The sequence below is a fragment of the Corvus brachyrhynchos genome, unplaced genomic scaffold (genome assembly GCF_000691975.1).
Source record: "Corvus brachyrhynchos isolate BGI_N302 unplaced genomic scaffold, ASM69197v1 scaffold255, whole genome shotgun sequence".
NCBI lineage: Eukaryota > Metazoa > Chordata > Aves > Passeriformes > Corvidae > Corvus > Corvus brachyrhynchos.
In genome coordinates this window covers 3,701,299-3,725,804 of record NW_008238358.1, presented here as the reverse complement: position 1 = coordinate 3,725,804, position 24,506 = coordinate 3,701,299, and the positions used below count along the sequence as shown (strand labels likewise).

The 24,506-nt window shown below is 41.9% G+C and overlaps 2 protein-coding genes across 2 annotated transcripts in view; both read right to left on the bottom strand.

The window, feature by feature from the left end:
• Positions 1 to 24,506, bottom strand: part of TTN (titin) — a 242,421-nt gene that overhangs the window by 170,451 nt on the left and 47,464 nt on the right. Inside the window, exons 44-74 of the mRNA XM_017735567.1 lie at positions 15,978 to 16,256; positions 14,350 to 14,913; positions 13,603 to 13,884; positions 13,208 to 13,486; positions 12,563 to 12,841; positions 12,192 to 12,470; positions 11,782 to 12,069; positions 11,385 to 11,663; positions 11,003 to 11,284; positions 10,614 to 10,892; positions 10,211 to 10,489; positions 9,838 to 10,116; positions 9,432 to 9,719; positions 9,054 to 9,332; positions 8,612 to 8,893; positions 8,212 to 8,490; positions 7,791 to 8,069; positions 7,418 to 7,696; positions 7,027 to 7,314; positions 6,556 to 6,834; positions 6,065 to 6,346; positions 5,207 to 5,485; positions 4,821 to 5,102; positions 4,040 to 4,318; positions 3,627 to 3,914; positions 3,142 to 3,420; positions 2,764 to 3,042; positions 2,384 to 2,662; positions 1,995 to 2,282; positions 1,576 to 1,863; positions 404 to 685 (exon numbers count right to left, since the gene is read on the bottom strand). Of these exons, the coding sequence (XP_017591056.1) occupies positions 404 to 685; positions 1,576 to 1,863; positions 1,995 to 2,282; positions 2,384 to 2,662; positions 2,764 to 3,042; positions 3,142 to 3,420; positions 3,627 to 3,914; positions 4,040 to 4,318; positions 4,821 to 5,102; positions 5,207 to 5,485; positions 6,065 to 6,346; positions 6,556 to 6,834; positions 7,027 to 7,314; positions 7,418 to 7,696; positions 7,791 to 8,069; positions 8,212 to 8,490; positions 8,612 to 8,893; positions 9,054 to 9,332; positions 9,432 to 9,719; positions 9,838 to 10,116; positions 10,211 to 10,489; positions 10,614 to 10,892; positions 11,003 to 11,284; positions 11,385 to 11,663; positions 11,782 to 12,069; positions 12,192 to 12,470; positions 12,563 to 12,841; positions 13,208 to 13,486; positions 13,603 to 13,884; positions 14,350 to 14,913; positions 15,978 to 16,256 (9,006 nt within the window). The remainder of the gene's footprint in view (positions 1 to 403; positions 686 to 1,575; positions 1,864 to 1,994; positions 2,283 to 2,383; positions 2,663 to 2,763; positions 3,043 to 3,141; positions 3,421 to 3,626; positions 3,915 to 4,039; positions 4,319 to 4,820; positions 5,103 to 5,206; positions 5,486 to 6,064; positions 6,347 to 6,555; positions 6,835 to 7,026; positions 7,315 to 7,417; positions 7,697 to 7,790; positions 8,070 to 8,211; positions 8,491 to 8,611; positions 8,894 to 9,053; positions 9,333 to 9,431; positions 9,720 to 9,837; positions 10,117 to 10,210; positions 10,490 to 10,613; positions 10,893 to 11,002; positions 11,285 to 11,384; positions 11,664 to 11,781; positions 12,070 to 12,191; positions 12,471 to 12,562; positions 12,842 to 13,207; positions 13,487 to 13,602; positions 13,885 to 14,349; positions 14,914 to 15,977; positions 16,257 to 24,506) is intronic.
• The window catches only part of LOC108447032 (muscle M-line assembly protein unc-89-like), a 9,953-nt gene continuing 6,539 nt past the window's right edge, over positions 21,093 to 24,506 (bottom strand). Inside the window, exon 3 of the mRNA XM_017735650.1 lies at positions 21,093 to 24,501. Coding sequence (XP_017591139.1) covers positions 23,902 to 24,501 — 600 coding nt within the window. The 3' untranslated portion in view covers positions 21,093 to 23,901. The remainder of the gene's footprint in view (positions 24,502 to 24,506) is intronic.

The following is a 24,506-nucleotide window of genomic DNA, read 5'->3' as shown; positions in this document are numbered from 1 at the left end:
AGCTCAGCTACACAGCCTCCTCTTCCGACTTAAATTTCATTCCTGTCAGGATCACTGTGTATAAAGAGGAGGCAGAGGGATGGCTTAAAAGTACTCCCAGCACCCTCACCATGGCTGGTGTTCCATCTAGTCCATGCTTCCATTGTGATCTGAAAAGCTTGCCTTGTTCAGCCTGCAGTTAACTTAAATGGGGAGACAAGGGAATGACTGCGCTGTGCTGAACACCCACCACTATTTCCTGCCTGATGTCTGCTGCTTAAACACAGCAGCATTTAAATGCAAGAGCAGCTGGAGAGACACTGACCCAGCAGCCACCAGCTGCTGCAGCAGCAGTGGGATGTGCAGCTGGGAGCAGGCCTGGCAGCCAGGGGTTCTGGTGAGGAATGCGGAGCCATGTGCTAACCTTTCACTGTGACTGAAGTGCTGCAGCTGGCTGTGCCCGCAGAGTTGTGGGCTTCACAGATGTAATCCCCAGCATCTTCAGCAGTAGCACCCAAGATGGTCAGCGTTGCTGCAGAGTCTACAAAGGACATGTGCAGCCTGTCGCTTGCCTGGAGTGCCTGATCATTTTTGTACCACACGATTCTAATCTCTGGTGTGCCACTGATTTTACATTCAAGTTGAACTGTGTCACCCTGCTTCACGAACCGCAAAGCTTCCGGCTTCTTGATGAACTTGGGAGGTTCTGCAGAACAGAATAAGTATACAGAGAATGACAACATACCTGTTTGCCAAGTGAAATCTGCAATGCTAAGCAAGAGTTCTGGGATGCACAAGAGTACTACAGCACAAAAGTAAAATTGTTACAGAAGTTGGTTACATCCCCAACCAGAGCTTCCTCTTAAGGAAATACACAAGATGAAGAAAAGAAGGCAAAGACAACAACTAAAACTATGTGCTGCCAACTTTGGACCCTGCTGCATCAGACAATTGAAGCTGTGAAAAATACACAAAGGACAGTTGCTCCACACAAGTGAAATTTTGCTGTTATCTATGAGTGGTAACAGGTAACAGGGTTCCCAGGCCAACATGAAAGATTTGACAAGCCCTTCATCTCCGGGAGCAACAGAAACATGGTAGGGATTGTTTCACTTGCTTACACATCTTTAAAGTATATTTCTGCATGAAGAAATTAAGTGATTCATAGTCTAGATTAAATCAACAATTCAGAACTCCAGTTGAAATCTTTAGCAAATTCAAAAGAGTCACCAGTGCTGGCCAACAAATGTAAGGCAGAGCTGTACTTACTAATCAGCATTTTCCATATAGCAATTGCTATGAGTGACTACCACAGTGGCTGAAGTTTAACTGTTAAAGTAAAAAGTAGCGTGAGTGCAACTCTCCGTACAAACATGTTCATACAAGGACCTTCCTCCTTGGAGATTTTGCAGGCACACAAGACTTCTGCTGTTACACAGTATGATGGGAGAAGGTCATTACATGTTTTGTATCTGCAGTCTGGAAAGCTACTTTCTATATATTTCTAAACTAGAAATGGTAGAAGATCAAAGACAAAGAGATGTCTTTACCCAAGAAAAAGAAAATGCACAAACAAAGGTGACTTAATCTTAATACCTTTGACACTGAGTTGGGCTGAGCAGAAGTCTTTCCCAGCTTCATTACTAGCTTGGCAAGTATATTGGCCAGAGTCTCCTTTACCCACTCTGAGCACGCGAAGGTGAGCTGTGTTGGCTGTGAATGTAATATTGAAATTTCCTCCAGTTCGGATCTCCCGACCATCCTTGGACCACGTTATGTGTATTGGCTGGGCTCCCGTAACATGACATTCAAAGTCAGCACTTTCTCCGAAAGGCACATCAATAGATTCTGGTTTGATATCAAAGACAGGTGCTTGCTTGGGTTCTAGAAACACAAGAAAATAATGTAATATTCATACCTCAGAAAAAAGTTAATCCAACACACAGGTACCACTGCATGCATGAAATAAGGGGGAGGAGCCTGTGACCCAACAAAAGTTTTGTAAGCCAACACACCTGCCACTGTGAGCCTAGCACTTGAGGTGGCAGTACCCACAGAATTGGTGGCTGTGCAGGAGTATTGCCCGGTGTGATTCATCTCAGTTCGCACCAGCTGCAGCACTGCAACATTATCTACAAAGGATGTGTGCACATTGTGGTCATCCTTTAGCAGCACACCATCTTTGTGCCAAGTGACAGTAATGGGCTCTGAGCCGTTGAGCCGACACATAAGCTTGAGGGGTAAACCAGCAGGGTGCTCGATGTCCTTTAGTTTTCTTGCAAAGGAAGGTGGTTGTTTGCGCTCTGGAAGAAAGCAAGCAAAGGATGAATATACCTCAGAAAGCAATTTTTTCATAGTTTTGCAAGAGAAAAAGAATTTTAGCAAGCTAATACAAAATCATCACCTTGAACTGTTAAGAGAGCCTTTGTAGATGCAGTTCCTACACTGTTTTCTGCCTTGCAGATATATTCTCCACTGTCGTTGCTAGCCACTTTGTTGAAAATAAGTGTAGCAACATTGTCTTTAAAGAACACTTTGTACTCAGGGGTAGACCTGAGTTTTGTATCGCCTTTGTACCAAGACACAGTAATTTCTGGTGTTCCAGCAACGTGGCATTGCAGTGTTGTGTAAGACCCAACTGACACCTCAAGAGGTTCCAAGTGAGTAACAAAGTACGGAGGTTCTAAAAAAAGAGAAGCAATTAGACAGGCTTGTTATGTGCCAGGTTTTGGAAAGCATACACTTGAAAAAAAGGGAAGGAAAAGAAGCAAAGGGAGCACACACCTAGGGTAGAGACTACAGCCTCACAAACATCTCTTCCTGCCTCATTTTCAACATGGCAAGAGTATTCTCCTGCATCTTCTTTGGTGCTGTCAAGTATTTCCAGGATGCAGGATTTCTCTGTGGTGGTGATGCTACACTTCTGAGACTGTGCGATGGTGTGGCCATTCTTCTTCCATGTCACAGAGATGGGCAGGCTGCCTGTGTAAGTGCCCTCTAGGATGATGGGCTTGCCAGGCTCCACATACTGATCACTCAGTTTCTTCACAAAGACAGCTGGCTCTAATGAAAGGTAAGTCACAAATGTTGAGCCCAACATGCCAAATGGAGAGAAGGAAACAATAATTTAAGGTAAATAGAGAGACATCATCTTTTACAAACCTTTTACTGTAAGGTGTGTTGTACAATTTACCCTGCCAGCATCATTAGTCACTAGACAAGTGTACTCTCCGCTTTGGGAAGGAGTTACATCATATAACTCAAGCTCCACAACAGACTCCTCCAAGTAGATATTACATTTGTCCCCTGGCACAAGTTCATTGGCCCCTCTAAACCAGTTGACCTTAAAAGGAGGGGTTCCTCTGACAACACATGTGAAAGTGATGCTTGTGCCTGGCAATACATCCAGAGGCTCTGGTGTCCTCTCAAAAGAAGGTGGCTCTAAATACACAAAAGAAAAAGATAGATAAGACAGATTGCTACAGCATAGGTCTGGTATCTCCATACATCTACTAAAGATAAAGAGCAAAATCTTTATTTTTCTGTCAATAATTTTCCCCAAGAATATTTACAAAAGACTGCAGATAATTTCAAGAGAGAAAGAGAAAAGAATAGCTCACAGGTCTTCCTGATCTTCATATACCCACCTTGTACAATCAATACAGCACTGCATTCATCTGAGCCAGCTGTGTTGGTAGCTTTGCAGGTGTAAGTGCCAGTTTCTGAGTGGCTCAGTGAATTAACTTCTAAAATACATAGGTTATCTGAAAAGGAGATTTGATGTTTTTCTCCACTGACTAGCTTAAGTCCATTGTGGAACCAGGCAACAGAAACAGGAGGTGAACCTGACACTTTACATTCCAGCAGTGCTGAGGAACCCAGAACACCAAGGGTTTCTTTTAGTTTTCTTGTGAAAGAAGGAGGAATGATTCGATCTGCATAAGAAAACATAATAAATTCATGGTTAGAGAGAAAATGAGGAAAGGAATGGAAGAAAGGACAGAGAATATGGCCAAACAAAAGCTTTTGTAGAAGATAGAAGACAAGATATCCAACCAACCTAAAACATCAACCGATGCTGTACAACTGCTTTTCCCCACATCGTTTTGCACTGCAAAAGTGTATAATCCACCATCTTCCTTTTCTGCATCCATAATTTTAAGTGTACATACATTATTGAGGAAAGTGATTCTGTATTTTTGGCTGCTGGTCAGTTCTTTGCCATCCTTGAACCACCCAGTGGAAAGCTGTGGTGTGCCTCCTACTTTGCATTCCAAAGTACAGGCATCACCTATAGTAACTTTCATTGGCTCTGCTTTCTCTACAATGACTGCAGGCTCTGGAAGGAGAGATGGGTAACATATATGGTTAAAACAGGGTTTGATTAATATTAGCTGTAAGTATTATAGCACTATGAGATGGGGTTTACACATTTGGTACTAAGGAAATTTCGATTTGTTGGGACGTGGAGGTTTTTACAGCTGTTTTTTCCATCCTTTCTGTTACCCTAAATTGCAAATTTCAGATGCTTTCCAAGATTAAATAAAAATATTTTAATTTTAAAATATATTTTAATTTAAAATACAAAATATTTTAAACTCCCTCTCCAAGCAGGCATGAGCAGAAGACATGACAGAAATAAAGTCACAGAGTGGTTCCTTTCAACCCTATTGCTGGACAACTGGAAATACGGAACCTGACTGCTGCTTGCTGGGAAGAGAAGGATTCTCTATTTTGATTGTTTTGAACTCAGAGGCACAAGCAAAGTATACAGCTGACACTAAGCAGCCTAGTTTCTAACTTTAAAAAGAAATTTCCATGAATTTGTGCTTTTTACCAACCTAGAATGGTTAAAGTAGCCATACACTCGCGACTTCCAGCATCATTTCTTATCTGACAGGTGTATTTTCCAGCACTGCTTGTCTCTGTACGCAAAAATTGTAAAGTTGCAATATTTTCCGTAAATGTGATCTTCGTGTTCTCACTTTCTCTAATAATTTCCTCTTTGTCTTTAAGCCACTGAACAGAAATTGGCTGGGAGCCCTCCACTCTTGCTTGTAACTCTACTGGTTCACCAACCACAACAGTCATGCTGTTTATTTTAGTCAAGAATTTTGGTGGTTCTGAAGAAAAAATATGCAGTTATAGTAAATACAGTGTTTCTGCAAAGAAGAGCAAAGCAGCGCCATTGGGAGCACTGCAGAAAACACAGGTACCAGTACTTTACCTTTCAGCTTCACAGTGCAAACACAAGTGTCACTTCCTACATCGTTCTGTGCTTTGCACTGATATTCACCAACATCTGCAGCTTCGACATTAAGAATGCGAACGCCTGTATGGTAGTTTTTGGCTGTAACCTTGTATTTCTTACTACTGCGGATTTGTCTCCTGTCTTTGAACCAGGCAACATCAAATGGAGGTGTTCCTGAAATCTCACATTCCAGGATAACTTCAGATCCTTTGACAATGTCTACTGGAGAAGGCTTCCTGCTAAAGACAGGAGGTTCTAACAAGGGAAGAAAGGAACAGTTAGAAAGTAGTCTGAAGCCGTTTGATTGACAAACTGTCTACTGATACCAGCTTCTGGAAAATGCAACTGCTGAGAATATCTACGGAACAGGCAAGACTTCCCTCATTTTCTGGGCACAATGAGTTTGCACAATGGTGAGCATTCTTAGAGAGCCCTTAGCTCTGTAGAAAAGGTAAACAGAGGGGTGACCTTTAGCAGAGAGGGTACAGGTCTCATTTAGTTGGTAGTAACCTCCCACTGATACTAGTCGGTTTGTGTCTGTTCCTTCTCTTCATATTTCAGCTCCTTGATATAACAATTCTTACTATGAACTGTCTTGGATATTAAAAATACAGAAATGGGGAAAAACTAGCTTAGGACTCATCGCATTAAGAACATCATCTCTCTTGTTTAGACACTGGCAGAGATGATGAGGGGGCATCAAGAAACAAACACAACATGGAGAACAGGACAGTCTTGAAATAAGAAATTAACCTCATGTTCCTGTATATTTCTTAGGGATACAAACACCAGGGGAAAAATAGGATGCAGTCAGAGAACAAGAGAATAGCTAACCTTTCACTGTGACTTTGGTGCTACAGCTGGCCTTGCCGGCAGGGTTGTGAGCTTCACAGATGTAGTCACCACTCTCATCAGTACTGAGATGATTCATTTCAAGCACGGCCACAGAGTCAATGAATGAAGTCCGGAATTTTTCACTGGCAACAATTTCATGGTCATTTCTGAACCACACTACTTTCATCTCTGGAGATCCACTTACTTTGCACTCGAGCCGGGCTGAGTCACCCTGCTTGACTACTTTTGCTGCCTCTAGCTTCTTAGCAAACTTGGGTGGTTCTAAAAAACCAAAAAAAATGGGGTCAGGAAGGTCTGAATTAATACTGGAGAGAAAATAGCAGGGAAAAGAGCCAAACAACTGTGGGTTGCAAACACAGGGTAGGGAATTCACTTGGCAGTGTATCAAAGATCAGCAAGGCGGGCTTGGCAAAAAGGAAAGAGAAGAAAAGAGACAAAAAACCCGTAACACAACAAGAAAGAGTGCACACCTGTTACCATCAGTGTTGTAGTGCAAGAGTCACTGCCAACATCATTTGAAATGTGGCAAGTGTAGTGCCCACTCCTAGAAGAATCCACTGAATAGAGGGTTAAGAACCCAGTTGAACCTTCAATACCAATGAAACAAGTTGGACCAGATACAAGTTCTAAGTCTTCTTTGAACCACTTTATTGTAAAGGGTGGTGTTCCTTTTAGTGTGGCCTTAAACTCCACTGTAGAATCTGGTATGGCTTGCTGGCTTTCAGGTTTTACTAAGAAGCTTGGTGGCTCTGCAGTTTTTAAGAAAAAGACACACTCAGTTACATAAGAAATGTCTAAGAATGAAGAAAATCAGTGAGGCAAGCATGGAGACCAAGTTTTCAGTATTAACATTAAGATGTATAAGACTGTTATGTTAGCATAAGATCTAAGGTATTTTCCTGGCATTATCACAGATAAGAAGTAGTAAAAGAGTTTCAAACCTTTCACAGTCAGGACAGCACTGCAAGAATCATTTCCAGCAACATTAGAGACACTGCACGTATAATTTGCACTGTCTGCCAGCTCCAGATTAGCAATCTCAAGTGACACAGTGTTCTCATGGCACAGGCTTCTATATTTTGCACTGTCAGTTATCTCTTTTCCATCCTTAAACCATTTTGCAATAATGGGGAGTGACCCAGAGACTTTGCACTCCATTTGGATAGAAGATCCCAGAATGGTATCCTTTTTGGTTAGCTTTTTGATAAATACAGGAGGAATTGATTGATCTGCCCAACACAAAAAATAGCAAAAACACACTGGTTAACTTCTTGCTTATCTTTCGAGGAGATTATTTTTTCATTCCCTTCTTGATGGATTGGCAATACAAACCTAGCACAGTCAGAACAGCTTCACAGGTGCTACTTCCGAAGTCATTTTCGACTTTAAAACTGTATGTACCACTATCCTCCTTTGATACAGGTTCAATCCTGAAACTGGCCACATTGTTTTCAAAGCTCATTGTGTAGTATCTACTGGGCAGGAGCTGCTTGCCATCTTTGTACCATCTTATCCGAAGCTCTGGTGTCCCAGCCACAGTACACTCCAAAGTCACGGGGTCTTTTTCAGTGACTTTAAGTGATTTAGCCTTTTCTATGATCTGTGCAGGCTCTGAGGTATAAAGAGTGTAAAAATTATAGCAGTTAGCTACATGGATAGAGAACTGACTTTCCAAATACTCATCAAGGTTACACCTTGTACACACCTTGTACAAAAAGCAAAGCAAAGCACTTCTCCACGCCAGATTCATTCTTTGCCTGACAGGTATATCTCCCTCTGTGGCTGAGGTCAACATTAGCAAGTTTCAGTGTGGCCATGCTGTTCTTGAAGGTAATGTGGTGGTGCTCATCGTCTTCTAGTATTTTCTCATCTTTTATCCATGACACAGACAAGGGTTGAGCACCTGCTATGACGCACTGAAAAAATGCATCACCTTTCAAAATGCTAGTGACGTTCTCCAGCTTCTTGATGAAGGATGGTGGTTCTGTAGTGTGAGTTTTGTTTGTTGTTCAGAAGAGAAGTTGTGGAAATGGAAGAAGAGAAAGAGACATCATATAAAGTAATCCCAGTCACTACATTTTAGCTGGAGCATATAATATTTGAGGTATGCTTCCTAGAGGACTGACCTTTTAAGCTGAGTCTTGTGCTGCAAGAACAGCTCCCACCTTCATTTGATATAATACACTGATATTCACCAACATCCGAGACATCACAGTTAGTCACATTAAGAGTAAATACTGATTCTTTGGCGGAGATGGCGTATTTCTTGCTGCTGAACATCTCCTTATTGTTCTTCAGCCACTTCACCTCAAATGGAGGGGTACCAGTCACCTCACACTCTAGTGTGGCCTCTGAACCCTTCACTACCTCGGTGGGACGCAACTCCCGAACAAAGGTTGGAGGCTCTATAGGGAAGAACGAGGGGAAAGTAGATAGTAACCTTAAATAGTTTTGAGGGGAGAAGAAGTATCTCCTACTTCCTCACCCCAGATATGTGACAGAGATGACAAGACGTTCAAAACCAACCTTTTACTTTCAGCTCGATGCTGCAGCTCTCACTACCTGCATCATTGTGGGCTTCACAAACATAAATCCCACTATCTGCCACTCTGGCTTGAGTGACTTTCAAAGTGGCTAAACCGTCTATGAAGGAGATGCCATACTTAGCTTGGTCAGTCACTTCATTCCCATCCAGGTACCATGTAATCTGGATCTCTGGTGTGCCTACTACCTGGCACTCGAAAGTGGTGGACTGTCCTTCACGCAAAGCTACTACAGAAGTTGGCATCTGAATAAATCTGGGGGGCTCTAGAAGATGGACAGAGAAGTTGAGGTTTTATAATATCCACGGTAGGAAGAAAAGAACCCAGAATTTAAAGAAAAAAAAGGCTAAAATGTTTCCTCCCCCTCCCACCAAAATTGCACAAAAAAATCAGAACCAAAAAAATTAGAAGATTGGGTTGCACACCTTTTACAAACAGAGTTGCTTTGCAGGTTGCAGTCCCCACATCATTGCTTATCTGACAAGTGTAGTTCCCAGAATCAGATGTCCTAGCTGAGAAGAGCTCCAGAACACTAGAAGTGTCATCCTTCCAGACAGATCGACTGGCTCCAGACAGGAGCTCCTGGCTGTCTTTAAACCACTTTATCTGCAGAGGAGTAGACCCTTTCACCAGTGCTTTGAACTGAACCCTAGCATTGGGCACAACCTCTTGAGACTGGGGTTTTTCCACAAAATATGGCGGTTCTATAACATGCAAAAAGGAAGAAAGGGGATTACTCTGAGATGGGGAAATCCGAAAACATGAATGAGAGACCTAACACAAGACAAAGAAGGAACGCAAACCTTTGACTGTTAAGAACCCGCTGCATTGGTTGCTTCCTGCTTTATTTGTTGCTTCGCAAGTGTAAGAGCCACTGTCTGTGCCTTCCAGTTGATTTATTTCCAGAAATGCAGTATTATCATGGAAAGAGTATTTGTGCTTTTCACTTGGTGTTATTTCTTGGCCATCCTTAAACCACTGGATACTTATAGGATGCGAACCAGACACTATGCACTCCAGGTGGACAAAAGACCCCTTAATGCTGTCCATTTTCTTGAGTTTTTTTGTGAATTTAGGTGGTATAATGAGATCTATCCAAGACAGAGTAAAAAGACAAAATATTAAATTCAGCTGTGATTGTGGCAGATGTCAGATCAGGAGAAAAGATTTTGTGTCTAAAAGCAATAATAAGAGACACCCCATACACACCTAGGACATTAATGCTGGCAGAACAGCTACTGCTCCCAACGTCATTGTGGACCTCAAAAATGTATTCTCCACTATCTTTCTTTTCTGCATAAAGCACCTTTAAGACTGAGACGGTATCTGTAACACTGATCTTATATTTTGGGCCCAATGTCAGTTCCTTGCCATCTTTGAACCATTTGGCTGTAATAGGTTTTGTTCCTGAAAATTTACACTGCAAGGTTGCTGGGTCTCCCTCAGTCACATCTATTGACACAGCCTTGTCCACAATTGTAGCAGGTTCTGTCGTAAACAAGGAGATAGAGTGTTAAGGGCATCTGTAAAAATCACAAAGGAGCTGTCTGAGATCATTGCAAGCCCTCAGGGTAAGACCAACCTTTGACAGTCAGCAGAGCAGAACACCTCTGAATTCCTGCCTCATTTTTAGCCTGACAGAAATATTTCCCATCATGTTTCAGCTCAATAGATCTCACCATAAGAGTGGCAACATTGTTCACAAAGGTCATTTTGATATTGTTGTCTTCAATCACTTCATCATTGTCTTTCAACCAGGACACAGTGATGGGCAAGGAACCTTTAATAGCAGCCTGAAACACAACTGTGCCCCCTCGAAGGGAGCTAATATTTTCTATCTTCTTCAAAAACTGAGGAGGCTCTGGCAGGAAGAAAGTGGTTATGTAAGTACAGGCCTGGCATGTAACAGTGTGGCACAGAAACCACACCATGCTAGCAACACACTAGCAACACCATGCTAGTGGTGTTCTGCACGTTGCACTAACCTTTCAGCGTGACCTCTGAATGGCAGAGGCAGCTCCCAACATCGTTTGTAACTCTACACTGATACTCGCCAACATCAGAAGCATCAAACCTGAAAACGTGGAGGCTAATCAAAGATTTCTCAATACTTATTCTGTGCTTCTTACTGCTCCGCACCGGTTTATCGTCTTTCACCCAAAACACTTCAAAGGGAGGCGTGCCAAGCACCTCACACTCCAAAACCACATCAGAATCCTTCAAGACTTCCATGGACTGAAACTCCTTGGTAAAATAAGGTGACTCTACAGTGCAAAAAGGAAAGTGCAATTTGCATTAATCATACTTTTGAAGCTGAGAGATACTGAGTACTGAGCTTAGAGGTACAAACTGTGTGGCTGGATGTCACACACACCTTTGACTGTAACAACACTGCTGCAGATATCTTTTCCAGCATCATTTTTGGCTTCGCAAATGTATTCCCCACTGTCTTCTGTATCAACCTCTGAAACATGGAGTCTTGCCAAAGATTTTGTAAAAGATATCCTGTATTTGTCACTTTCTTTTAGCTCTCTATCATCCTTGAACCATGTGATTTTAATCTCAGGAGTACCAGTGACTTCACAGGTCAGCTCAGCATATCCACCTTTCTTTACCAGATGGGTTGGCTCTAGCTTCTCCTTGAAGGCAGCAGGTTCTGTGGATTTAAGAAGAGCATTCATGACAAAGAACACAGGAAAGAGTGCCACTGGGTTAATCCAGCAGCTAGAATTTTAAATAAGAGTAAGAATGCAAACCTTTCACAAATAAGTTTGCACTGCATGTTACTGAACCAGCTACATTGGAGACTTTGCAGGTGTATTTTCCAGAGTCTGTTGGTTTGACTGCATAAAGCTCCAAGTAACTTGCTAATGCTTCTGTCATAATGTAGCAGGCTCCTCCTGTCACCAGCTCAGTATCACCTTTAAACCATTTCACTGTCAGTGGTGTTGTGCCTTTAAAGGTGCTTTTGAAATGTACAGTTGTTGCAGGCAGTACATCTTGAGACTCTGGTTTTACAGTGAAGCTGGGTGGCTCTAGATTGCATTGAAAGGAAAAAATTGTCAAGAGTAAGAGAGGGCTTGAATTTTGGGAAAGAAAAGTATTATCACAAGATAAGCAAAACTCCAAGAAAAGTGGAACAAGTTGCCAAACCTTTTATAAACAAAGTGCTACTGCTCTCTTTGCTACCAGCAGAGTTTGTGGCTCTGCAAATGTAGACCCCAGCGTCATTTGCATCTAGGTGATTTATTTCCAAAGATGCTGAGCCTTCTGCAAAGTGTAATGTGTACTTGGCACTCGAAGTGATCTCAGTGTCCTGCTTAAACCATGAGACAGTCATTGGAAGAGAGCCTGAAATTTTGCAGTCTAGGCGGCATGAGGTGCTAATGATGCTGTCAATATTCTTCAGTGGTTTAGTAAAGAAGGGAGGAAGAGTGCGATCTGTTGAGAGTGAAAAAATGACAGAAACGAACACATGAGCAAAACAGGCATTCTGTTCTGCTTCTGGCTCTGTTGGGTACAGAGCAGAGAAACAGGGCTCTTTGCAAAGAGGCAGTACCAACCTAGCACAGTGAAGCTGGTAGTACAAGAGCTGATGCCCACATCATTGGATATCTCAAAGGTGTATTCACCACTGTCCTGCATTTCAGTGGCATAAAACTTGAGCTGGGCAATGTTATTTTTGAAGCTGATCCTATATTTTTTGCTGGCAGGTAGTGGGTTTCCATCTTTGAACCATTTGATTTTCAGCTCTGGAGTGCCTGTGACAGTGTACTCCAAAATAGCTGGTTCTCCTGCTGTAACCTGGATCATTTCAGCTTTTTCAATTATTTTGGCAGGTTCTACAACAGAATTAAACAACTGGTATTAAGGACAAAAGGAAATTGCTCTCTCAGGTGGGAGATTGCAGGGATCACAGCACTTCTCCACTGACCTTTCACTGCTAGTTCACCAAAGCAGGACTGACTTCCTGCATCATTCTCAGCCACGCAGGTGTATTTGCCACCAGAGCTCAGCTGGACACCGGTAATTTGTAGTGTTGCTAGACCGTGATCAAATGTCACTCTCATATTTTTATCATCTTTAATAATATCTTTGCCCTTCATCCATGTCACAGAAATAGGCTCTGACCCTTTCACCACAGCCTGTAACGTAACACTATCTCCAGCCAGAGCAGTCACGTTTTCAATTTTCTTAACAAAAGATGGTGGTTCTAATTCAAAGAAGAGAGATAAGAAAAAAATACTCATCTACTATTACATCATCACATAAAATCTGCTACTTAAAGACAGTTTTGTAAGACAGTATGTGCAGTGCATGTCACAATTCAGCAAAAGAGCAGGCAAGTCAGAGAACTGCATTCTCCAGCTGGGAGCTAATGGCCCTTTAATCTCAATGTTCTTCAAATTCACAGGTTTGATGCCAGATAAGACTCAAGATACACAAAGAATTTTAAGAGAAGAAGGTATTCTCCCTCCCCAGTCTCCCCAGCCTCCCACAAATCCAAAGAAAAGACATTTTATGAAATAAGAGGGTTTTGCCAATCCCTTCAGTAAGTGGAGTTTTCTCTCCCACTGACCTTTCAAGATGTATGTGGCACTGCACATGCATTTCCCGACTTCATTAGCTATCACACACTCGTATTCACCGACATCTGCACTATTAAAAGAGGACACCTCCAAAGAAATAACAGCCTTCTGAGAGGTCAACCTGTATTTTTTACTACTGCGAATCTGCTTCTTGTCTTTGTACCAGCTAATCTCAAAGGGTCCAGTGCCAGCAACCTCACACTGAAGAATGGGGTTTGTTCCCTTCACTAGCTCTGCAGGTTCAAGTGTTCGGATGAAAGATGGCGGCTCTACAAAAGCAGTAAGAAAGAATTAGTCAACCATGCAAAAAAAAAAAAAAAAAAAAAAAAAAAAAGAAGGAAGGTTTTTCTGAAGAATGTGACTGGCAGCAACAAGAAGGACAGACCTTTGACAACCACTTCGGTGGTGCAGCTGTCACTTCCAACCTCGTTGACAGCTTCACATGAGTAGGTCCCAGTGTCATCAACTTTCATTTCCAAAATATCTAACACAGCCACAGAATTGACAAAGGACATCCTGTGTGTGTTACTTTCATGTATTTCCTTATTGTTCTTGAACCAAGTAACCTGGATTTCAGGAGACCCTTTGATTTTGCATTGAAGGCGTGCAGAGTCACCTGGGGTCAGTAAATAAGATGGATCGACCTTCTTCACAAAGGATGGTGGCTCTGAAAATGGGAAGAAAAGGGAAGAGAGGGGAAGAGATGGTAAAAAGGGGAAGAAGGGGAAGAGGAAAGGGGAAAGAAAGGGAAAAGGAAAAGGGAGAAAGGAAAGAAAGCTGAAATACAAAGCTTTGAAAGATTGCTTCCCAGAGCAAGAACAAAATACATCTTCACAAGAGATCAGCATAATCTTTGCTGAGCTACAGCTTCTGTGGTTTTGCTTGCCCTCTTCATCCATCTCTCCCCTGCATGCAGGAGCAATTCTTGATTTTCTCTGGTGAAAGAAATATTGAAGTAACACACAGTGCACTGTCAGGCAACAGGGAAAAAGACTTTAAGGGGAAAGAACCAGGTGGCAGGTCTGAGAAGAATTCACAGCGTAATTTCAGCCCAAAGAAGTCTTTTGCCTGTGAAAGAAGAAATGGGGAACCCAAGAAGATGACAGGTAAAGGGGGCATAGAGCTATCTTACCTCTGACTGTGACGCTGGCAGAAGAGGAGCTGCTTCCTGCCTCATTTGAAGCAGTGCACATATAGTGGCCTGAATCCTTGACCTTAGCCAGAGGAATCTCAAGCGAGGCTATTTTGTCTTCAAAGTAAATCTTATAATCTTTGCCTGGAGGGATTTTGTTTCCGTCCTTTGTCCACCCTACAGTTACTTTCCTGTCTTCATCTACCTGACATTCAAGGCGTATTTTTTTGTTAACTGCTGACTGTACTGACTGCAAATTTTTAATGAAGTGGGGCTTGTCTATAATGACCATTTCAGCCTGGCAAATATCAGCTCCAAACTTGTTGGAAGCTTTGCAAGTGTAAGCCCCTCTGTCACTAGTGTTAAGATGGGAAATTTCTAAAACATGTTTATTTTCCACTTTGGAGATCTTATGGTGGTCTGAAGGTGAAATAGTTGTTCCATCTTTCTGCCAGGTGACGTCGATGACTGGAGTGCCCGAAACAGTACACAGGAACTTGGCACTTTTGCCAACAAAAGTAGTGATAGATTCAGGTCTGGTAAGAAACGTTGGTGGAAATGCCTCTGCAAAACAAAGGGGTTCAATGTTACCAAGAGGTGAGGAGCAGAGCCACATTTGCCAGGGACAGAGAGCAAGAGAGGCCAGCTTGTCACTGGACACTCTTAAGCAAAAGAAAACAGCAGTAAAGGAGATAAGAGGTGTTAAAGATGATAAATTTTGGCTTTTGGTTTTGTACTTCTTCAGTCTAAGTGTTGCTCCAGAGCTTGAAGGTGTTGTGAATCTCTGGAGCAATGTACAAACTAAAGGAAAATAAACCAAAAGCCAGAACTTCCTTCCCCAAGACTGACACGTTTGCGCACTGTTCTCTCAAGATGGGCAAGCTTGCATGCATTTCACTGTTCATGCATTTTTTTTCTAGTCTCTAGCACCTAGCACTTAGCAAAGACCACATAAGGACTCGTCCCACAAAGAGAAAAATCAGAGTAAAAAAAGTAATCATACAAGAAACACCCGGAAGATGGTGGTTTTTTGTTTGTTTTTTCTTTTAAGAAAAAACCCCACTGTATAGCTCTCAATAGACAAAAAGTTTGCAAATTGAAAGCCTTTAAACATTCTTGTGTTTTTTTAAGATCTATTTCCCTAGTCACAGAGTTCCCCTTTGGCCACAGCACAAAGATGTTCAGGTATGCAGAGCTGTATAACCTGCATCGACAGTATAGTTGCAGGATAAATTTAGGGTGCTAGGATAATTGCACAGTGACTGTTACACCAAGAAATCAGATTTAGAAGTGTTTCTTGTTGTCTGAAAGTTAAATAAACCTTCTTCAAGAACGTATTCACAAAGCAATCCCATGCTGCTTCTTCCTGCTCTCTTTCCCCCTTCTTTCTTTCCCTCTGAAACTTTTCATGCTGATTCCCTTTCCTTCATAAAGAAAGCACCTAAAAGCAGCATTCACAAAAGTTATTCTTTTTCTATGTTTGTGCCTGCCAAAATTAGGCATGGATTATGTATTATAATGCCAACCAAGAGCCCTACCATAAACATGTGCAAGTATAGCAGTGAAAGCATTACAATACACCAAGATATTTTATGGAAAAGGGGAAGTGCTTGAAAGTCTGTGCTTACCAGTTACTGTTAAAACAGCTGTAGAGCTTACACTGCCATGCTGGTTGGAAGCCTTACAGCTATATTCTCCACAGTCAACAACTTGAGGCCTCGGGATCTCCAGTGTGGAGAGGTAGTTGGAGGTGCGAATGGAGTATTTGTCCCCATCATATATCTCTCGTCCGGCTTTGTACCACTGGAACTTGACACTGGGAGCCATCTCTACCTCACAGGTAAACTTGGCCACATGATTTACAGCCACTTCCAGGGGTTCAAGCCTTCTTCTCAGGATTGGTGCAACTGCAATTAGAAGCAGAGAGTAACTCAAAACCCTGCCTGCTGACATTCTGAAATTATGTGATTGACTGACTGAAAAAAAAAAAGAAAAGGTGACATATTTGCAATTCACATAAAGTGACTGTAAAAGAAAAAATATCTGTAAGAAATGAAAGCAGTACCAGACTCAGTGGACAGACAGTCTTACAGTGCATAATGACATCAGGAAACAGTGGTGATACTGGAAAAACAAAGTGAAATAGCAATGCACAATAGCAATAGGATATAAAAATATAGTAAAATATCCTGGAGTTGTGAGAAATTATGGTGTGAACGAGAAATTGTGGTGAATATGTGCAATGACTCTAAGGAGTGAGAGAGGGTGCAGCAGTGAGCAAAATGGGAAGAGCAGGTCCACTTCTCAGGCAACAATAGGAGAAATGGTTGGGATTGAAATACAGCTTTGTCCTGACCATGCTAGTGCAATGAAACAATGAAGTTCCTGACCAAAGACTGGGGTAATGGAAGTGAGAGGCCTTGCAATGTGGTAAATGGAGACCAGCAATCCAGAGAGAAAGGGGGCCCTCTGATTAGTGGCATGATGGTATTAATATTGTATCTCTATTCAAAGATACACATAGTAGGGGAGGTTCGTTAGTAGAGCAGTGCATTATGAAGATTACTTTATCCCCATAATCCAACCTCTTTTAACAACTGTGAGTTTTGCTGCTGTTGCTCTTTTTGCACCTTGATTCAGCGCCTCACAGGTGTACTCTCCTTGGTGAATCTCCCCGCACACTTTGCTTATTACTAGTGTGTACGTGTCCTGATCTTGCAAACACTAGAATTTGTTGCCTGAAGAGACCAGTTTACCCTCAAAGTACCAGTTCACCTCTCTGACATTTGTTATGACAGACACCAGCCTGACACTCTCCTCTTCCTCCACAACAGTGTCAACCAGTTTGCTGTGTATGATGGGATAACTTTCTTTGCCCAGCTCATCCTCTAGCTTTCCAGCACTAGTTTTCAGACCCTCTCTGCTTTCTTCCTCACACTTTTCTTCCCTTTTCTCCTTTCTTTTCAGTATTTCTGTGGGTGTCTCAATAAGAAGATCTGCAGAGGCCACATCAGCAGTAGGTTCAGCTGCACCTACATCCTTGATGTGACCATGCTCGGTCACAGTGTTGATTACTTGTGCAGACAAAGGTTGCTCCAGTGGTATTTCTGCCTCCATAGTCATCTCAGCCTGCTGGGGCTCCAGCTCAAAGATTTCATCACAGGATTTTCCTGAGAGAAGTGGACTGGCATAGAATGGCAATGCTTTGGATTTTTCACCAGTCAGGAGGTATTTATGTTCACAAAGGAGGAAATAGAAAGCCTCCTTCAAGACTGTTTTCTGGACAGCTGTCTGAATGTTGACTTCTCCCAAGGACACTTGGATTTCTATGGGACTGCATCCTCCTGTGGTCACAACATAGGTGCACAAGGTATGTGTATTCTCCTTGGTGATGTTTATTGCCTTTACTTCAACATTTTCCTTATCAGCCAACCATTCTGAAAATGAGAGATTTTTCTCACTTACCACCGCCGCTTTCACTGCATTTCTGATTTGAGACTTTATGTCTAAGTTGCAGCTCTTGGGAACCAGAGCAGTGAGCTCACGGTCTTTGTTGAGGACTTGGCTTGGCTGGAGCTGGTGAGAGGACATTGTTTCATGGGATTGTCTCTCTGCCTTCTGCCACTGCTTGAGTGGCTTGGAAAGATCAACATGCTCCTTCTCCATGGACTGGTTTCCTTCCAGAAGCAAGGGAAATCTCACAGCCTGTCCCTCGTGTATCGCAGCAAAATCTTCCTTTGCTGTTTCCAGGAAAGAAATGTTCTCCAGGGGGACAGCTTGACCCCCAGTGAAGGCCAATTCAGAGAGAAATCTGGATTCAGCCATCAGCTCACCTTGAGCTATCTGAAAGCTCTCAAGGACCTGGATTTGGTCACCATCCATGGCATGGCTCTCAGTGGTGCTTGACAGCTGTAGAAGGGTTTGGGAAGCTTCTGTCTTCAGAGCAGCCAGTTGCTCTGCTGCCTTGGGGATGATTTTCTCTTTGGGCATGAGTATCTGTGCAGCTACAGTCCCAAGGCAGCCCGGCAGGTCCATCACTGCTGTGGGCACCATGCTCTGGGGGCCAGCAGGGAAGGCTTGCAGAGACTCTGCCAGAAGCCTGCTGCTCTCTTGTGTTGTCGACACCTGTGTGAGTACCTCTTCAACACTCTGTGCTGCCAGACAGGTTGGTGGCAGACCAGGCAAGATGTCCTCCCTGGGCAGCATGTACACTGCCTGGCTCATCTGGAGCTGAAGGAGGGTTGAAGGCTCCCTCATGGGCTGAAGACTGAGTGCTCCTTCGATTGCAGGAAACTCACCAGCCTCCTCGTAGAAAAGGGGGCTTTGGTCCTCTGCCACTGCAGAGTGCTGCAAGGCCGGGCTCTGCCTCCACACAGCATGCTCCTCGAGCAGCACAAAGAGCTCAGCAGAGCACGTGGCATTGCCCAGGGCACTCACAGCCCTGCATGTGTAGAGCCCAGTGTCCTCCTCCCTGCAGTCCCACACTGTCAGAGAGCCCGAGCCATCAGGGTAGTGAGCAATGGAATGACGTGCATCAGAGAAGAGCTGCTCGCTCCCCTTGAACCACAGCACGTCAGGGCATGGCTTCCCCACCACTGTGTACTCAAAGACTGCTGTGAAGCCCGGTGCACACTGCACGCTGTCCAGCTCCCTGGCAAAGCAAGGGTATCCTGGCTTCCTCTGGTGCACGTGGAGCTGGGTGCTGCAGGTGGTCTCACCGTGCACGCTGCTGGCCACGCAAGTGTACTCACCCTCATCCTGCACACCTGCATATGGGAGGATGAGGCTGTGGTCACTGCCAGCAAATACTAACTTAGAGTTCACGGATGAGGTTAGCTTCATACTGTTGAAAAACCACTGGATTTTGGGTATGGGGCTGCCAGTAACAGTAATAGAGAGCCTAGCTACATCTCCCTGCCAGACTTCAACATTTGCGACCTGTTTGAGGAAGACAGGGGCTTTGCCCTCTTCCTCCATTTTCATCTTTGCTTCGCTGAAATAAACTGGTTTTGCAGGCTCAAATTCAAGTGTTTTCTCTCTATCAGGCAACTGAAGGCCTCTGCTGTAGCCTTCATTTCTTCTTTCCTCAGAAGAGGGAATAAGAGACCTAGCGATGTCTGTATGGAAAAAAATTGTTTAGTTTTACTAGAATATTTATGAGAATACTCATAGATAGCAATATACAGCGTTAGGGCAACTATTTTTCTACAGCTGGAGGCTTTCTCAATACTATGGAGCAGCCAGCAATGAACAGGTCTGTGTTGTCCCCTTACTGTCACACCTGCCAAAATGAGTAAGACATGCTGTGTTGTCAGGTTACTTAAGAATTTCCTATCTTGATCAGGATGGGTGTGTCTTTAAACCTGACCTCACAGTATGGGTTAGGCATATCCCTCCAGGGTGCACTGTGCAAGTAACAATCAAGCAACATTGATGCATTTCACAGATATAATTAAAATGTTATGTGCCATACATATTTGTATGTACACCTACACAAGCAAGTACAGCAGAATAGTGCTAAGACCCTGATTTAATTCAAAACACCAACAAAAAAAGCAGAATGCCACAATTAGGATTGGAAAAAAAACCCCAAACCAACCAATAAACCCACAATCTTTTCAGCACAGTAACCTTTCTTCTGATGCATAGTTCATGTCTTTAAACTCTATCTTTTGTCTAGAACACCAAAAGATTACCTCTACCTTACCAGCTTTGTCCTGATTTTGTCATTAGACCCTTAAGTTTATGGCATAATTATTATGAACATCGCAAGTCTAAACCCTTGATTTAATATAATTGATTTAGATCTCTGCTTTTGAACTCCTCCCTGCCAAGATGTGGCTTATTAAAACTCCTACAACATCAGAGAAAAAGAAAACAGAACACTTTTAAGATTTTTCTTTTTCTTGCCGTTGTGAAATTATAGATATATGCATTGGACAAATAGTAGTTTGAAAATGAGAGGAAGCAGAGGTCAAGAACATGCCATTCTCTGCAGATGTTTGACAATAGAAACATCAGTGAAATCTGGAAATTCCAGGAATGGAACAATTCACAGAAAAGCATGATGCAAGGAAAACCATTGGAAATCAAATACTGTTGTCCTCACTGAGTCAAGTTTGCTCAGTCAAGACCCACAGTATTTGATGCTGGAAAGATATAAGAGTTTAAAAAAAAGAATAAAAGTGTGAGTGGATTAAAGTCTCTAGGCACTGTAATGGTGAACCTTGATAAGCTTCTTAATTACAGTGCCTTCAATTTTAAAACTTATTGAGATATAAGAATTTTTGCTGCACTCCAGCAACAAATATAATAAAGAACAGACTCTGTCACCCAATTCTTTCTCATTGGTTTTAGTAATTATTAGTCTTGCCACAAATGCCATAATATAAATGTCATAGCACAGTGCATGCAATGATTAACTGCAGAGAAGAGATACTTAAGCAAAAAAAGAGATTACAGCAGTCCTTCAGCATTACTTACCAACCTTGTTAAAACAGTAATAAATTGTGCAAGTAAATTTGAGGATGGGCGGCAGAATTGGGCCAATAAAATATAAAAATAAAAAATATAAAAAATGCAGAGTGAAACCCATGTTAACACAGGAGAATGCTTTATACACAGGAGTGTGGCAAAAATTAATGCACTTTTGTGTGTTCCTGGATATTTATAAGAGAATAACTATACAGATACTTCTTCATATTTTAGATATGTTTATAAAATGAATAAAGTACAAGAAGCAATGGACTTAAATAATTTCATATTTATTTCACAAATTAACCATACATGTTAACATTCAATACACATTGGTGACAAACAGACATAATTAACTATTTTGTTAAGATACTTGTTTTGTAGAAATGAAGACAACATTAAATCTGAAAATAAAATTGTGAGCTTTTTCATTCCTATGAAAACACAAAATTTTGAAAAGAGATAGTCAAGCTATACCAGTTGTCCCAGACTAAATGCATTCAAACCTAGGATTACTCCAGATTTAATAATTGTAGCTTAGGTGAACCGGGTGCTCCTGGCTAATGTACGAAACTTAAACCAAGACTTATAAATTTACATAAACCACGAACACCACTACGTGGGTAAAGATGCTTGGCCTTATATTTCAGATGTGAACATGAACTTGGACCTGTTTGGCTTTTGTTGCTGTTGCTCTTTTTGCACCTTGATTCAGCGCCTCACAGGTGTACTCTCCCTGGTGAATCTCCCCGCACACTTTGCTTATTACTAGTGTGTACGTGTCCTGATCTTGCAAACACTAGAATTTGTTGCCTGAAGAGACCAGTTTACCCTCAAAGTACCAGTTCACCTCTCTGACATTTGTTATGACAGACACCAGCCTGACACTCTCCTCTTCCTCCACAACAGTGTCAACCAGTTTGCTGTGTATGATGGGATAACATTCAATATCCAAAACAAGTTATGGGCCTCTTTCTGCTAAAAATGTTCAGATTTACATGCAAAATAAACACACACCACAGTTGTGCAGGACCTAATCAAAGGGCCTCTGACCTCTTTGACTTTGGAACTAAAAGACCCCTCACGTCCCAGCTGACATAGAACATCAGACAATTCATGCCAACTTCCCTAAGGACCTCTGCTGTCTAATGAATCAGTCAGTGCTACACATCTACACAAGGAATGGATTAAGGGCACATTATGGAGTAATTCTTTCCCAGCACAACATTGGGTCAGACAGTCATGTTTCTCTTTCCTACCACCATTACCTATGAGAAAGCACAATTAGCTCTGCCTTTTAACATACAAATCTTAAATATTTATCAAGGGGTTATGACTGAGAAGAAACTGAAGTGACACATTTGCATTAGCCTAAACATTTCAGTTGTTTTGCCTGGGTACTGGGTCATTAGAACTTGCCACTCCTGACTTTATATCAGGCAACATGATTGGGCAAGGTGAATCTTTTGATCAAAAATTACTGTCCCAGGTGAGTGATGGGATAGTCTTAGAAAATAATCGACTTTTTGAGGCATGCTGGTCTCACTGTAAGGACACATCAAACTCAGAAATAAGAAATTGTATGAACATAACTGAACATAAAATAGGAATAGTTTTTATGCTTAAAATCACCACTCTGCTTAAAGCTGTTTGTAAGGCAACTGACAGCAATTTGTAAATAACTGGAAGAACCTTATTAACAGGTAAATGAAGTAAAACTAATTTTTGCCTAGGGATCTTGAACTCAAGATCTCACCTTGACATATAGGTAACTGGAAAGCTGGTACGTACATTAGAAAGTTATTTAGTTTCTGAGAAACTTTAATTAATAACTTTCCTCCATTTAACAGATTTTCTTAATCAATTTATCATTGTTTATGTAAGAGAGATTTAATTCTGATTTAATTATGTCAGCTACTGCTGGTTCCTCCTAAATATTGGCATTACTTTAAATATAAAAATATATATTCACATTGAGAACATTAATGTAAAAATCTCCTGTGCTGAGAAAATGCCACAGATAACAACTGAATATATTCCACTTATTTCTGGTCATTTTGACACATAGCACACTTAACGGTGAAGGAAGGAAGGAAGGAAGGAAGGAAGGAAGGAAGGAAGGAAGGGAGGGAGGGATATGTAGAGATGTAGTTCTAATGTGAAACAAGAATACTGCATAAAAATATCTTACTTTTTTACTACTATGCATTTTTTACAAATGACACTGGAATACAGGGACAACCAAAATTATTTTAATGAATTTACAGTAACATAATTGATTTGTTATTATTATGCTCCCTCTCTGCTTTCCCTTTAGCTCCTAAAAATACAGTACAAAATATGCTTTCATGTTTATTACTTGGTAATAGAGAAGAAAATCCTGTCCGGTCTCTACTAATGCAAAATTTTCATTTTTCTTCCCATTAGTCTGCATTTCTTTACAACAGCATAATTTCATTGACTTAAAAAGGCATTTAATTCCATGAGTCAGTAGAATGAGGCCCATAGATGTAAGAATTTTGCAGTGATAGAAACCGTAAACAGGATTTGAATCGTGTTCTGACACAACATTGTGAGAAGGGGGAATACCAATTTAAGGAGTTCTTTAACAGAACTATACCCAGACTAAAGAGCAAGCGTAAGTTAGTGTTCCATACCTCTAGGTTACAAGAAAAAGGTGGTGTCTACAGTTTCAGGTGATTTCTAGCCTACATAAAACAATAGTGATTGCACTGTTACAGACACACAGGTATATGTACATTATACAAAAAAATTAGTCCTACGCAAATGAGTGTCAATTAAAATATCTTTACAAGAATGAGTAAGGAGCGTAGAAGGAGCCTGAAATATCCTTCAGTGCAGAAAGTGTGCGCAAATCTATGCATGGATTAAATCTCACTTAAATTCCCCAAAGAAGGCAAATCTAAGTGAAACACAAATATGCCCACAGAGTGGTTTTCATCCTTACAGAGATGAAAACAATGCCCCTAAAATGAGTGCTGCATTTTTACCTGCAGTGAACAACATCATAAAACCACTTCGTATTTCAAGACAGACTCTGAAATAAATTATGGAAATTTAGTATAATGTTAACACAGCGCAAGTCTCAGCAGTTCCTGCCCTGTTTGTAGCTATACATTTGTACTGCCCACTGTCACTTTGCATCAGGTTTTCAATAGTAAGACTGTGCAAGCCGTTCTGCTCTTCCTGTGCACAGTACCTATCCCCTTCCAACAACACCCCATCCTTGTACCAGCAGACACTTGGACGGGGGGAACCAGTCACAAGACACTGGAAGCATGCTGAGGCACCTACAAATGTACTGTAGTCAGAAATCAGCCTCACAAATCTGGGAGGAGCTTCTGTGACCTGGAACTCAAAGCTGCAGCTCTCTGAGTCCTCTGCCCTAAACTCAACCCCTTCCTCTTCAGATGGCTCTGCAAACACATCAAAACTAATGTTGACACGCTTCTCCCCTTCCACTTCCTGCTCTTGTTGAGTCACTGCAAGCAGTCGGATCGCTTTTTCTGAGTCATCTCTGTGTGGTTCAAACTCAAATTCCAGCTCTATTTCTGACTGGTCACCCGGGCTTACAGTCTTACTCAAAAGCAAGTCACACTTCTGGGACTTGTGTGGTTCACAGCCTGTGACTATCTCACTGCTTGCTGCATTTGCTTCCTGCT